General features: G+C 43.3%; 1 protein-coding gene across 1 annotated transcript in view; it reads right to left on the bottom strand.

The window, feature by feature from the left end:
* The window catches only part of ELOVL5 (ELOVL fatty acid elongase 5), a 32,735-nt gene that overhangs the window by 10,033 nt on the left and 7,586 nt on the right, over positions 1 to 15,116 (bottom strand). The window contains exons 3-4 of the mRNA XM_027767192.1: positions 1,013 to 1,090; positions 10 to 181 (exon numbers count right to left, since the gene is read on the bottom strand). Coding sequence (XP_027622993.1) covers positions 10 to 181; positions 1,013 to 1,090 — 250 coding nt within the window. The remainder of the gene's footprint in view (positions 1 to 9; positions 182 to 1,012; positions 1,091 to 15,116) is intronic.

The following is a 15,116-nucleotide window of genomic DNA, read 5'->3' as shown; positions in this document are numbered from 1 at the left end:
CTGACTTACAGTGCCCGCAGGGGACCCAGTTCATCACGAACCACCAGATGTTCAGCATGGAGGCATGGTGGTAGACGTGCAGGACTGTGATCTGGTGGTTGTTCTTGCGCAAGATGAAGAAGAAGGTGTCCATGAATTCGATGAGTTTGGAGAAGTAGTACCACCAGAGCACACGGACAATCTACAAGGAAGAGGGGCAGTCAAAGGGTTTACGGCTTATGCTGGATGCTTCTCTGGAGTGCCCGCCCTAACACGTCTCACTAACAGCCTAGAACCGAGGGCCACGCTGGCTCCTAATGTCCTTCAGCAGTCAGGAGCGCTGGTCACTCTACCAGTACCTCTCACCAAAGAACATGCATGGGGTAAGCTAACATGACAATAGCGGGAGTTTCAAAATGGCCCTGGACACTCTTCAAGACTAAGAAAAATGGGAGGCTTAAGATTCAAAACCTTGGGGTCTCCCTGCATGCTTTAGAAGTAGTCTCACAGCCATTAGTAAAGAAAAATCACCTGAAAGGTGCTTTTGATTTCCGGGGCTGGTGGGGGCACAGAAGAAAAGGAACCGACTTTTAGTGTCAGGTCCCTGCCCAATTAATTGCATCCAATGGGTGCTCTAAGGAAATGACTGCTCAGGCTGAGCTCTGAGTGGAAGTCAGTTTCTATCTTCATTCACACCACGACCCACTACTTAAGATGCACCTCTAGGAGTGATTTGAAAATATTTCTGACATCCTTATCCTGTCTCTATAAATATACTGATAAATGTATGCGACCCTCCCCCCAACCCCAGTCAACTGCTAACAGGAGTTATTTTCACAGAGGAAGGCTCTAGTTTTCATTTCATACTTCTCATATTGTTCAAAGTTATATACTGTGCTTACATAATTTCTTTTGTTTTTAAAGTATTAACAAATTATGATCTATCTTATCTTTTGTACAGTTTCTTTAAAAAAAAAAAAAAACCCCAACACCTATATAATAAATACTATGCTAAAAAAAATTAAAAGAGTACCTTCATGTCGGATTCTCCCGCGCTGCGTGTGCCCTGACAGAAGAAGTTGTAATTGCCTTCCCATACTCCTGTCACTAACTAAAAAAGAGGAAAAACCAATCACCACCAACATCAGAACCATGTGAAGCCCTGTTCAATTAAACTTCATTTGTTTCAGAATTCTGTAAAGATTTACCTTGGGCTGAGCTGAGACACGCTTGCTTTGAGGGGGAAAAAAGTGTAATTACAGGAAGTGTGGATAAAAGGAAAGTTGTAAAGATTTGAACCTCAATTTCACAATTGGTGGCCTGGGAGTCACTCCCTCTGCGGCCTCGAGACCCTCCTTCACCAAGCTGCCTCTCCACAGAACCCTCAGTCTGCTCCTTCCTTGGTCCTATCATGAGAGTGGAACTTGAGACAGGACCAATCCTAGCCTTCCTGTCCTATCCCTAGAAGATGCTGGGTACTTCCCCACGCCAGCCCCTTCATCCGGAGCGTACAGCATCTGAATCACCTGAAGATCAAGTTAAGACAAGAGTCATTGAGGAGTTCTGATCTGCTACATTTAGGGTTCAAGAATTTGTACTTAACAAGTTCCCAGGAGACACAGATGCTGCTGCTCTGGGGGCTGCACTTTCAGAAATACTGCTATAACACTGGAGGCCCCAGGAAAACTGAGTCCAACTTCATCTTTTCCAGTTTCCTGTTTCTCATTTTCAGTTTCATGAATGAGACTTTGGTAGACTGAGGGAATCAGACCCATGCCTGCACTCACAGAACTCACCCGTGGCTCAGCAGGCCCCGCAGCGTCACAGAAAGGATGCAAGCATTGCGAGACAAGCTCTGTTTTGGTCTTACAGTCTCACTGGCTCACCAACCAGGCTTCAGTTTCCTCGTCAGCAACAAAACGAATCGCCTAGAGGAGACTAAGGGCCCACTCCAACAACCCAGACTCTACTTCCCATCGGAACACCCTGTGCTTCTTCACTATCCATCCACAATGTTTCAGACAATCACCCGTGAACTGCTGTCCAGTGCCTATGACAACCATGGTTCACTGCTCTTTTCCAGCTTCCTCCTGAAACCTGGTGACTATGCAGCACCAGCTGGGGAGAAATCCGAGGGGCCTGCCTTGTGCCTGGTCTCGTCCCAGTACCTAGCACAAGGCTGGCCACTGTTCTCAAGGTGTTTTCCCTAGTCTGGCAGAAACAGCATCACATGGGAACTTAGAAGAAATGCAAACTATTGAGCCTCCCCCACACCTTCAGAATCTAAAACTTTGGGGGTGGACCATCCAGGCAGGGCCTCAGAGTCCTAGAAAACAGACCGCTTTGAGACTCTTACTGCTGTCATTTATAAGTGTATTGGAACACCCCAGAAACTTCTCAGAAGAATGAAATCTCAGGTCCGAGTCCAGATCTTCTGAATCAGAAACTTCTGGGTATAAAACCCAGCAATGTGTTTCAACATATTATTCTGAAGTAGCTAAAGTTACAAAATCACTAGCTTAAAGCTGTGGTTCTGATTTTAGCTATTTAACAGGATCATCTGGGAAGATTTAAAAATTACAACAGGGCTGGTCCTATGGGGCAGTGGTTAAGAAAGAGGGAGCCCAATATGGCCAACTGCAGCTTAAATCTCAGCCCTGGTGGCTTGAAAAACATACTGAGTGTATGTGCTTGCATGCCCCGAACCCTGACAGGATGTTGAAATAAGAGAAGGGATTGTGGCATGACCACACCCTATGGGGGGTGCTTTCTCCCTCTCCTTCTGTCTCTCTAGCCGTGCACATGCCCTCCAGCAATAAAAGACAACGGAAAAAAACCGAATGCATGGCCCATCCCAAGCCATTAAATCAGAATGTTGAGGGGGCCTTGTACAAAGTTCTCGAAGTAATTCTGATATGCAACTTGGAGTGGGAACTAGTGGCACTGTGCTACTGAACTTCAAGGAGGAAACAGTTTACTTCCCAAGAGTGTTTGGGATAGAATCGAAACCAAAGGACTCTAAGACTTCTGGCCAGCCCTCCCAGCGCCCACCCCTCTCCTTGAACAGAAGTGTACCTTGGTGAACAATACAGACTCCTTCTAGGGAACAGCAGGTAAGTACAAGGGCCTGAAGACATACTGCGTTATATTTCCACCCTATCTGACCTCAGAGATGCAAGCCGGTGTAGTCACTATCCTCTCGCTGAACACCTGGTTTACCATCTCATTTTCTTTTCATTAACTTGCTTTTTGTTATTTTCTTTCTACTTCTACACTTAAAGATGTACTAAAACTTTTTTAAAAATTTGTCACAGAGCACATGCACTTGCCAGAAAGAGAGAAAGAGAGAAAGAGAGAAAGCACTCCCTGGGGAGCGGGGGTGGCCACACAGCAATTTCCTCTTCTTTATCCTCCTCTTGGGATTTTTGGGCATGCACATGCACACGCATGCACAAACACACACACACACACACACAACCACTCTGTGTTGTTTTTCAAGCATCTGGGTCTGGGGCTCAAACTGAGTAAATGGCCATGTGGGATCCAACCACTTTAACCACTTACACCACCTGGCTGGCCCAAGAGTTAACGCAGTTTTCTTTTCTTTTAAGGTTTTCACCGTAGGATAAGTGTGCTCACCAGAGGCAGACAGAGAGAGGCAAAGTGAGAGCCCTCCCCGCCCCAGGTAGGGGGACAGCCACATTACAATCCCTTGGCCTCCTGGCATTTTGGGGCATGCACACACGTGTCTGGTGTGATTTTCAAGCCACCAGGTCCGGGATTTGAACCGCAATTGACCATGTTAGAGCCCAGTGCCTTCACTACCACGCCACCTCCTCACCCCAGTTACTGTGGGTTTCATGGCCAAAGAACAGCACTGGGCTCTAGAACACTATTAGAAAGGGAAGCATCAGCTCATGATAGAGAGCCTGGACCCCAGAGGCAAGTGGCTAGTTCCCTTGGGACTTTGTCATTTAGCCTGAAAAGATGAGGTCGCACTAAATGATCTCTAAAGGTCCTGATCTAACGTTCTATAATTTCTATGCTAAGATTTTAGAAAGAGACCACAAATTCTTCTATGGTATCTTTGAAAAACCAGCACCTAGACACTAATTTATTAAAAGTGTACTATCTTTGTGGTCTTACGTCACTCTCTAAGGTCATGGCCCGAAGCAGAGCAGGTGGAGAGGTGGGGAGGAGCGTGTGTGTGCTCAAGGGACAGGGTGGAGAGAGGGGAGTACTGCCTTGGCACTCTGCTGTTTGCTATTCTTCCTTCCGGCCCAGGGGAAACTGGCGAGCTAGCTACAGCTTGAGGGCACAGAAAAAGAACTAATGCTTCTTGATGAAATTGCCACAAAAGAGGGAAAAAAAAAAAAAAAAAAAAAAAAAAAAAAAAAAAACAAGGATAATGCAGTAAAGTTCTCAGAGCTGTGTGCATCTAAAAAGATACCCTTTATTTAAAACAATAGATTTCACTGGCAAAATTTACGATCTACTAACATGACTGCCCTCACTAGACCTATTTTTTCCAAATCTGGTCATCTTATGATTCTTAGAAAGAGACCACAAATTCTTCTATGGTTATCTTTGAGATTAATTTAAGATTCTAGGACTTTTCCCAGCCACTACTTTGGTTTCTGGCGTCCTGAGACACCATGGATTGGTTCTGTTTTTGTCAATTCTAGGACAACTGGTGTAAGTGTGTGTGTGTAGAGGTAAAAATGTTCACGGATGTCTCTCTTGGTGGTGGGGAAGATGATCCTGGAAGTGCTCCAAACTCAGGATAGGCACAGACTGAAGAGTATAACCCTACAGAAGGAATTTTCTTACACATTCTTCCTTTGTCTTTCAGAAGGAAACCAGAAAGCTCAATAACCTAAAATTCCATTTGCCCACCGTGTCCCTCAATAGAAAGCATAAGTTCCCTAGATGAGGCTTACTGTCTTTGGAGGCTAGAGAAAAGAAACCTGGCTATGGCGGTGACATCACTGCTGACACATGAGCCAGGTACACAACTGGAACCAACTATTCAGTGTCATGGCGTTTGATCTGAGCCGACCACTCCAGGTTCCACCTGCAGAGGCCCCTGTAGGAACTCTACCAAGTTTCACTGCAGTACTCCTCCTCCACTGAGACGGTCTGCTGAGCTCCTGTGCCCCTCATCTCACCGAATTCTGTGTTTAAAACCTTTCAGCTGGGGACCAACAGATGGCGTAATGGTTACATTGCTAGACTCTCACATAGTCGATCACAGTTTGAGTCCCAGATCCGGCTGCTTAAAACTCAATGTTGGGTGCATGTGTATGCATGCTCAAAATCCTGAGAGGAGAATGAAGGAGAAGGGATTATGGCATGGCCATCCCCTCCAGGGGGTGATTTCTCGCTTCTTGTCCTCTCTGGCGAGCACACACATCCTACTGCAAAACTCTCTTAAAAAAAAGAAAAGAAGGGAACCAGCAGTTAGCGTAATGGCTATGTTGCTGGACTCCCACGTAGTCGACCGCGGTTCGCGTCCCGGACTCGGTGGCTTAAAACTCACGCCGGGCGCATGTGTGTGTGCCCAAGATCCTGAGAGGAGAACGGAGAAGAAGGGATTGCGGTGTGACCATCCCCCCTGGGGGGGTGATTTCTTGCTTTCTGTCTCTATGTCTCTGTCTGTCTGGTGAGTGCACGCGCCCTATAGTGAAAATCTCCCCCCCCCCAAAAAAAAGAAAAGAAAACCCTTCACCTGACTCATGGTTGTCTTCACGCTAAAACCCTAAATTCTAGACTCAGTCCAGCTATTCCCGTTCTTTCTCATTGTATCCCCCCCAGCACCCCCTTCACTCTTCCCTTTCCTACAATCCTATTAGACCTCTTCCCATTCTTCAAACGTGTCTTTCCTTAACCTCTACCCAGTGGCCAAAGGGAATGAATGAAGAGTGAGCACTTCCCCATTCAATCTTAGCTTCCCACATTCAGCTAGGTGACCTTGGGCAAGGTCTTTCAGTTTCATTAAGCTCTGGTTTCCTCACTGAACTAGGATTAATCATAATGCTCTTGTCTTTGAAGGGTAAGGGAGAAGTCATTGAGATGAAGTGTAATGTTATCTTACTCAACACGGGACATAAGGTAGGAATAATCATGGGTGAATGACCCACCTTGTGGAATGCTCTCTGCACCCTTGTACCCCCATCTTTGACTCTTATAAATCTATCTATCCCTCAAAGTTCAGTTAAAATCTATTTTCTTCATGACTGCTCCCTTGAGTCTAAATTGCGTCCCCTTTCTCTAAGCTCTCCTTGCCATGACTTGTAGTTATTTGTTCATGCACTCCCTTTAAACCCTTCATTAACGGATTGGTTTATGCTCCTCTGTAAGCTGTCGGAGGGTGGAGACTGTGGCTCTCACACTGACAGAATCCAGCACAGGAACTTGTACATGAGAGGTGCTGAACAAATATTTGCTAAACTAATGACATAGAGTTCAACGTACTACATTCCTTTCTTCCAAATCTAAGCATAATGCTTCATCTGCAACAACGACAACAAAGAGAGCTTCATTTCTTTTCCGCTTTACAAATGAAGAAATTAAAACACTAAAAAGTATTTAATGAGGCTTGAATTTGATGATACTCATCTGAATTCTGTTCACAAGATGAATATTCTTCCTCATTAAATTCCTTCATACTGAGGACATGGAAATTCTCAAATATCCTTGGCTTCAGAAGAGACAGAATAATATTTTCTTCTTTTAAACAGAGGTTTTTGCTATAGGGCATGCACACTCACCGAACAGATGGAGAGACACAGAGAGACAGAAAGCAAGAACTCACCCCCGAGGAGGGATGGCCATGCTGCAGTCCTTTCTCCTCCACTCTCCTCTTGGAATTTTGGGCATGCATGCACACACTCCTGGTGCTAGTTTCAAACTGCCGGGTTTGGGACTCAAACTGTGGCTGACTAAGTGGGAGTCCAGCGATGTAACTATTATGCTATCTGCTGGTCCCATGACAGAATAATTTAACTGAGTTAAAGTTTATTCATTAAAGATCCTCTGCTCAAGGGAACCAGCAGTTAGCGTAATGGCTATGTCGCTGGATTCCCACGTAGTCGACCGCGGTTCGCTTCCTGGACCTGGTGGCTTAAAACTCACGCCGGGTGCGTGTGCGTGTGCGCCCAAGATCCTGAGAGGAGAACAGAGGAAAAAGGATTGCGGAGTGACCATACCCCCTGGGGAGGGACTTCTCGCTTTCTGTCTCTATGTCTCTCTCTGTCTGGCGAGCGCACGCGCCCTATAGCGAAAATCTCTCAAAAAAAAAAAAAAAGATCCTCTGCTCAAGAGAAAAACAACGTGTTCTAGGGTAGAGGACTCCAGAGGCTCTCAAGGCAAAGGACTGGCCTTCTCTCCACCTCTGTGAGCAGCACATGGAGGAGACAGTGCTCTAGTCAAAGTTATGTCAGCCACCATTTCCCTTCAGGGCTCAGGCCTGGCTTCTTTCCAGGGAGGAGCTTTGGCTAGTCCTCAGATTCCACCAACCTGCATGCAAGCAGACACTGCAGGGTGAGGGCCAGGAGGCTGGACAAAGTGAGGCACTGTGCCTGGGGCTTCTGCGAATCAGCTCAAAAGCCAGCAGAATTGTACTACAATGAAAAAGCAGGCCACAGCAAACAGCTTGCCACCACCTACGCAATTCTCTGTACCAGCTACTCTAAGAACGGCTGAAGGAGCGTTACTTACTTGGCTTTTTCCAAGTAGCCAAGATACACGCAGTACCACTAGAAAACCTATGTGCTTTCCTCTTCCTTGGAGTAAAGGAAACCTTAATTAGGCAAGAAGCATGTGAAGAGCTATAATTAAAACTCAGCTAGAAGCTTTCTTCTCTCCTTAGGAGACAAATTCAACAACCAATGGTGGTTTCACGCATCTTTTCATTGAAAGAAGAAAATGTAGGTGAGTATCACAGCTGGGTCTGGATGACGCAATCAGGGAGTGAATCATTTTTAATGGTGAGCGTTGATGCTCCCCAGCTGATACCACACTTAACCACAAATGAGGCATAACCTTTAGCCGGATAAACATTTCCATGGCACTTTTGCAAATGTTCTCAAGGAACAAGGTCATATGAAACACCAGAAGAGTAACCGTCCTGGGTAGATCGAACCAGCCATTTACCCCACCGTCCTCAAATGCTTCAGCAATAAGAGAACACTGCCCTCCAAAGAGGGACTGGCTGCATTTAGTGACACGAGCGTGATGAGCTCTGTGGTTGTAACGTCCTAAATGGAAACAGCGAAATGAAAACAGGGACTATCTGTGCTTGACTTCAACCGTGTCACAGGGCCCAAAGCTCTTTTCTGAGCAGCACCACCCAAAGGCTGTAGGGCTGACACTTTGCACAGTCTCAGATGTTTCTATACGAATGTCCAAGCATGTATTTATTAGCTCTGGTAACAAGCTTGATGAAGAAAGAGACAAAGAAGTGATATGGGGGCCCACGGTCACACAGCTTCTTGGTGGCACCATGGGATTAACATACAGGAACCCTAAGTCTCAGGAGTTGTATCCCAGACAGCAGTTCTAAGCTCCTTTGACCTTATTTTCTGGTTTTGAATCCTTAGTAAGAACACAACAAAGGTACTCTATCCATGATGAATTTTGGTGGAAAGGAGACCTTTAGAGGCATCTTTATTTTTACCAGATGTTTGATTTAAAACACCTATTTCCTCTAAGGCTTAGCTGGCCAATTTTGGCAGCACCATTATAGGACGGGATCAGGAAAAGCACGCAGTTCTGACCCAGTCAGTGTTGCATACTTGTGGTCCTAGCTGACTGAACAGCTGGGACAGGAAGAATCAAGACAGAGACCCTATCGGTCCTCATCCCTCCTCCTCTATCCTGACCTATCATTTAAAGAACAAAAAAATATGGCTTCAAATTTGAAATCACTCGTGATCTCAGCATAAGATGGTCATTAATATAGTTTCACATCTACGGCCTTCAAAAGTATTTCTTTTCTTCTTCATATGACCAGAAACATCCTTGGATTCCAAGAGAATGCGATACTCCTGATTAAGTCATAAGGATGGGTTCTGTGCACCTAAGAAGTCTTTAGAACAAAGCACAAAGAAACAGCTTGTCCTCAGCCCAACCTGACACAGGTATGCCTGGCATTTCCCAGAGCCCTGGGCTCTGCCCTCTTACATTGGAAGTCCTTTCCCTCACTGTTCAGGCCTTCTGGAACTTCCCCTCTGTAGTAAGGGGTTAACGGTGTGATGAACATGAGCTAAATTAGCCAGTATTGGCCATGCGAGGCATTATCTATGTAAATCTTTGCTATGATTTTAGCCACATGGTCAGTATTTCTGCTTCCAATGCTCAAAGGCCCATAACTAACCTGAGTAACGTTGCCCCATCTGTGAGGAAGGCCCAGTCAAGGTATCCTTTGCATGATTTAAAGAACTGTCTCCAGCCTACCTACTGACTCGAACTTTGCAGAGTTAAGTCCAGCTTTGTGGAAGATCTGTAGAGTGACATGTTCCTTGTAACACTGGTTACCGAAGATTTGCATTCAGCTTAGAGGAGGAGAAAGGCCTGACTCTGGACCTAACCTGAGGCTTCCTCTCTGTAAAAGGCATTCCTTACCCTTGTCCAGGTATGGGTAAGGAGTGAGGGGTGGGGTGTCTGGGCTATAGCCCTTCTCTTTGTTCTCATGACATATTTTTCTATGCAAAAATGGAAAAAGAGTACATATCTTTTTCAAGGTATTTTGGTAAACAAAATATTTCCTTTATACATTTTTTTAATTGCCAGAGGGCATGTGTACTTGTCAGAGAGAGAAAGAAAGGTGGAAAAACAAGAAGCATTTCCCCCCCAATGGGAAATGGTCATGTCACAATCCCTCTTTCTCTATCCTTTTGGGATTTGAGGCATGCATGCACTTGTGTTTGGTATGTTTTGTAAGCCACTGGGACCAGGATCTGAACCATGGCTGGCCAAGGGATCCAGTTCCCTAACCACCAGGCAGGCAACAGGGCTGGCCCCAAACAATTTCTTTATAAAATTAAATAATCAATTGCCATGTCCTTTAAGTGTTTTTTTTTTTTTTTTTTTTTTTTAACAAATCCTATTTTCCCACAAAAACATATCTATTTTAGGAAAGCCTGAAGGGAAAGAAAAACAAGGAGGCAGTTTAGAATATAATGTTCCCAAAGCAACCACTCTGAGATTCCATGAGAAGACCTTAAAAGCCAGAGCCTGGGGAGGCCTCCTGTCAGGTGCTCAGGGAGAGGCTGTGACAGCCCCCTGATTAGAGAGAGGTCAGAAAGCACAAGCATAACAGCAACCCACTGAATGCTCAATTTCTTTCATCTTTCCAATAAAAAAAGCTTCAGAAATCTTCAAGGGAAGAGTTGAAGAAAGAAAGAAAAATGACTTCTGATTCTGGCAGTGTGGAAAATTGAACAAAGGTAGAACTAACTCCCTGACTATAAAAACATACAGAGAAATGCTATATAAAACACCAAAAAACTCCTACACTACTGCTGCCTATCTATGAAAAAAAGTGCCCCCTTAAAAAACAAACGAACGGGACCAGCAGTTAGTGTAATGGCTATGTCGCTGGACTCCCACGCAGTCGACCGCAGTTAGAGTCCCGGACCCAGCAGCTTAAACTCACGCTGGGCGCTGGGCGTGTGTGTGTGCATGCCCAAGATCCCGAGAGGAGAATGGAGAAGGGATTGCGGCCTGGCCATCCCCCCTGGGGGGTGATTTCTCGCTTTCTGTCTTTCTGTCTGTCTCTGTCTGGCGAGCGCACGCGCCCTATAGCAAAAACCTCTCTCAAAAAAAATTAAATAAATAACAACCAAACAAACAAACAAAAAACACAACTATTCTTCAGAAAAGAGGAAATAAGCTTACATTCAAGTCCTTTCCCAACTTCTCCCTTTATTTACATGAGATGATCTCAGCAATATTAGCCTGGGATGCTTACACAAGATAGTCAACAAACCTTTGTTTTTGTTTTAAAGAGGTAAAGATATTCAACATAGACTTAATAGTAATTCCAGAGGCACGACCTCACAGATGTAGCTGTAAGCAAACTTTTTAACACTTTAAAGAAAAAGGCAACATAGCAAATTGTTAAATTTGGAGATCACTACCCTATGCCTATCATGGAAGGAAAAAAACAACACTTTCATGTTACAGAATCAAAAAAAGAAATAAACAGTAAACTTTCAGAAATAGCTACATAGCCATTTAAACTAAAAAAATACATGAATGAAACAGTAGATTAGACACAACTGAAGAAAGTTATAAGTGATTTAGAAGCATGAGAAAATTTTTAAAGTACCTGGAAAGAAAAATGATTAACTACAAACGAGCAAAAATGAGACTGCAACAGACCTACTTCTCTGGGATAAATCTTCAAAGCACTTAAGAAACATGACTATTAGAATTCTACACCCTGCTAAAATATCAGTCAAGTGTAAAGGCAAATAAGATGATGCTCAAGGGCTGTTTGCCCCTCACAGAATTATTTAAGAAGAAAAATAAAAATCGAATCTCAAAGCAAAGAATGGATTGCATAAACCGAAAGTGGGCAAAGAAAATCAGTAAGTACTGATTGCAATAATGTGACCACTTAGGACCTTTAAAGCCAAGGTGGAACTTAACAGCTGACAATAATAACATGGAAGGTAGGGGGATCAGAGCCGAACTCTCCTAAGGTCTTTGTATCATTCAGAAAAGAAAGAACTTGCCTTAGACTATTAAGTCAAGAATGCGTATTAATGATGTATCAGTGATCATCCAAATAACAGAAGAACTTTCAGATAAGTAAAATAAAAAAGAATATAATTCAACAGAAAACAGGAAAGAAGAAAGGCAAAGAAAACATATATACACAAAAAAGACAGAAATTACTATAAAATAGCAATTAACATACTAAGTAAACATGGATTATGCTTTCTCATTAAAAGATAAGAGACAAGGGGCCAGCAGGCGACATGGTGGTTAAGGCACTGCACTTTCACATGGCCAAATGCAGTTCAAGTCCCAGACCTAGAGCTTGCTTTCTCACTTTTTCTGTGCCTCTCTCTGGTCAAATTAAAATGACAAAAATAAATAAAATTAAATAAGTGATTCTTTAAAACAAAAAAACAAAAAATAGCCTTAGACTGTTAAGTCAAGAATGTACATTAAAAATGTATGGGTACTCATCCAAGTAACAGAGTAACTTTCAGATCAGTAAAACAAAAGTAATATACAAATACAACAGAAAGTAGGAAAAGAGAATGGCAACACAAACCCCCACATCTACACAAAAAAGACAGAATTTAGTCTAAAATAATAATTGACATGTGAAGTGAAAATGGATTATGCTTTCTCACTAAAAGCTAAGACACAAGGGTGGCATGGTGATTGAGAACTCCCCCGTGACAACTGTGGTTTGAATTCCAGACCTGGCAACTTGCTGCTTCACTTTCCCTCTCTCTTTCTCGCTCTCTCTCTCTCTCTCTCTCTGGTGAGTACAAATGTGCTGTAGTAAATTTAAAAATTATAATGATAAATTAAAAAATTATTTATACAAAAAAGACAAGAGATTCTGTCATGAAACTCCTTTATGTATACTTGACTGAAAAAAGGAAAGGATCACATTTGTACACGGAGTCATGTCTAGGAACATCACTTAGCACTGTTAACTGTGAATAGCCTAAATTAAAAACCTACATTATCAGGATCAGCAGACTGTAAAGTTATGTCGCTGGAGTCCCATGTAGTTGACTGCAGTTCGAGTCCCAGACCTGGTCTCTTAAACTCACACCAGGTGTGTGTGTGTGTGTGTGTGTGTGTGTGTGTCCAAGATCCCGAGAGGAGAATGGAAGAGAAGGGACTGCGGTGTGGCCATCCTCCTGGGGGGGTGATTTCTTTCCTTCTGTCTCTCTGTCTCTTTTCTGTCCCTTTGGTGAGTACATGTGCTCTATAGCAAAAACCTCTCTCTAAAAAAAATTGTTAAGTATATAAATACATTATCCATCTGAAGAAATGTAGATAAAATAAAATAATAAATTTTAACATTGAAGTACTACACAAAAGTTAAAATGAATGAACTGGGGCCAGCTTTGGCCTGGTGGTTAAAGCAGTTGGATGCCACATGGCCAACTCTACTGGTTCAAGTCCTGGACTCTGTGGCTTGAGAAACACACCAGGCACATGTGAGTATGTGCCCCAAATCCTCACAGAGTGAAAAATGGAGAATAAGGGGTTGCAGCATGACCGTGCCCACTGGGTGATCTTCCCCCCTCCTCTGTCTCTGGCAAGTAAGCACACCCACTGGTCCAAAGGAAAAAAAAAAGACCTGAATCTATAAGACAATATAAATTCATCTCAAAATGAGAACCTAAAGAAGCTATTTGAAAAAGAATATTAACTATATACCACTCATAAATTTTAAAAGATCTCAAAACACAATATACAGTGTTATGTACATATATACATATGGTAAAAATGCAAAACATTAGAGAAGAAACATGAACTTTCAGAACTTTTCAGAGAAAGTTATGTTTGGGCCCTTTAAATAAATTTTATAATTTTTTTTTTAATTTAAGCAAAGAAAAAAATCAATAAAATAGTCAACATTTGTTAAGTACATAAATATACCGATATAATTGTTTTACATATTTTGAAATAGTTTCATAATGATCATTTAAAATAAAGATTGCAAAGGGGCAGAAAGAGTAAGTTTGGATATAGATATAAGTGCCAGAAAAGTCATGATGTCGTTTTCCTAGGTTTTTCTAAGCAAAAATGCATCGTGACTTTTCTGACAACTCAATGTACTTCAAAATGACCTTTTAAATGTTCTGACTATTTGAGAGGTAATTCTCTCACACTATTCACAACGTATAGCTCTAATGCAAGGGGAGAAACACATGGATAGCCAAAAGATAATCTTGTTTGTAACCCGTGATTTATCTTGGATTCCAAAATAACATAAAAATGTGGTTCTGGCATTAAGTTTTTTCCTATCCTAATTTTAATGCAGAATATATTTGGAGGAGTAACAAGCCAAAGGAATAATAGGGAGGAAAAGATGTAAAAGAAACCTTTTTATTCTAGCCATCTTGGAAGCCAGTGGTCTGTGAGTTGGGTGGAGTGACACGGAGAGTCCAGGGGCACATGAGGAGGAACACTTTAACTGAGAGGAACAGGTCACATTCCTTGGAACAACTGGGAAGCCAAAGAGGCTGCAGAGATCGCTGCTACAGAGCTGCGTCCTCTCCCTTGGTGTTCTCATGACTTCAGAGGAACTGGACCCTTTTACAGACTCTTAAAAGTGAGATGAAGATTACCAGACAATGACAGGCTCAGGTCGGAAAGGAAGAGGGACTTACTGAGGGGTAGAGGCCCAACAGAAAGAAAAGCCTGGAGTTGGTGGGGTTTGAGTAGAGCTGAACATAAGGACAAGCTAAGAAAGGCAAGGGTACCTCTTCCCAAAGAAAGGAGCCGGCTCTCCTTTCAGTACTGTGTCCCTGGGATGTTCAAAGCCACGTGGCACCATGCAGCACTGACCCTGCAACCCCTGCAGCTGTGGGAGTCCAAGGATCAGTGCGTGAGACACAGGCCGATTAAGAGGGATGTTCCCCTTTGGACTATACAAACCACACAATTAGATCCTCTCTGCCTGGAGTCTAAGAGGTCAGAGGCACAGTACGAGACGAGCAGACACATGAAAATGTTCCAGGTCAGGACAGAGCAGCTGCCTGAGAGGGAACACCACATGTAGTACTCTTAACAAAAGACTCAGAGCAGCTCTGATGGCTCGCTGGGTGGGCTGGGGGAAACCTGGGTCCAGCCCAGATGGGCAGACTTCTCAATTTGGAGTTTGGGGATAAGGGGAAAAACATGTGGATCATGTGGGGGGAGAGGGGAGTTTCTATTCAGATAAAATACCCAGAATCTCTGGAGTATGAAGAGTTTTTTATTTATTTTTTAAACATACTTATTTAATTTTTACTTATTATTACTATTATTACTTCTTAAATTCATTCTAAGGCATGTGTGCTCATGAGAGAGAGAGAGAGATGGAGAGAGAGAGAGAGACAGAGAAAGACAGAGAAAGTAAGTGAGAAATCAAGCCACCAGGTCTGGGAATC

Source organism: Tupaia chinensis, unplaced genomic scaffold (assembly GCF_000334495.1).
Source record: "Tupaia chinensis unplaced genomic scaffold, TupChi_1.0 Scaffold144010_1, whole genome shotgun sequence".
Classification (NCBI taxonomy): domain Eukaryota; kingdom Metazoa; phylum Chordata; class Mammalia; order Scandentia; family Tupaiidae; genus Tupaia; species Tupaia belangeri.
Note: the sequence above shows the minus strand (reverse complement) of the source record. Positions and strands in the feature narration are given on the sequence as shown.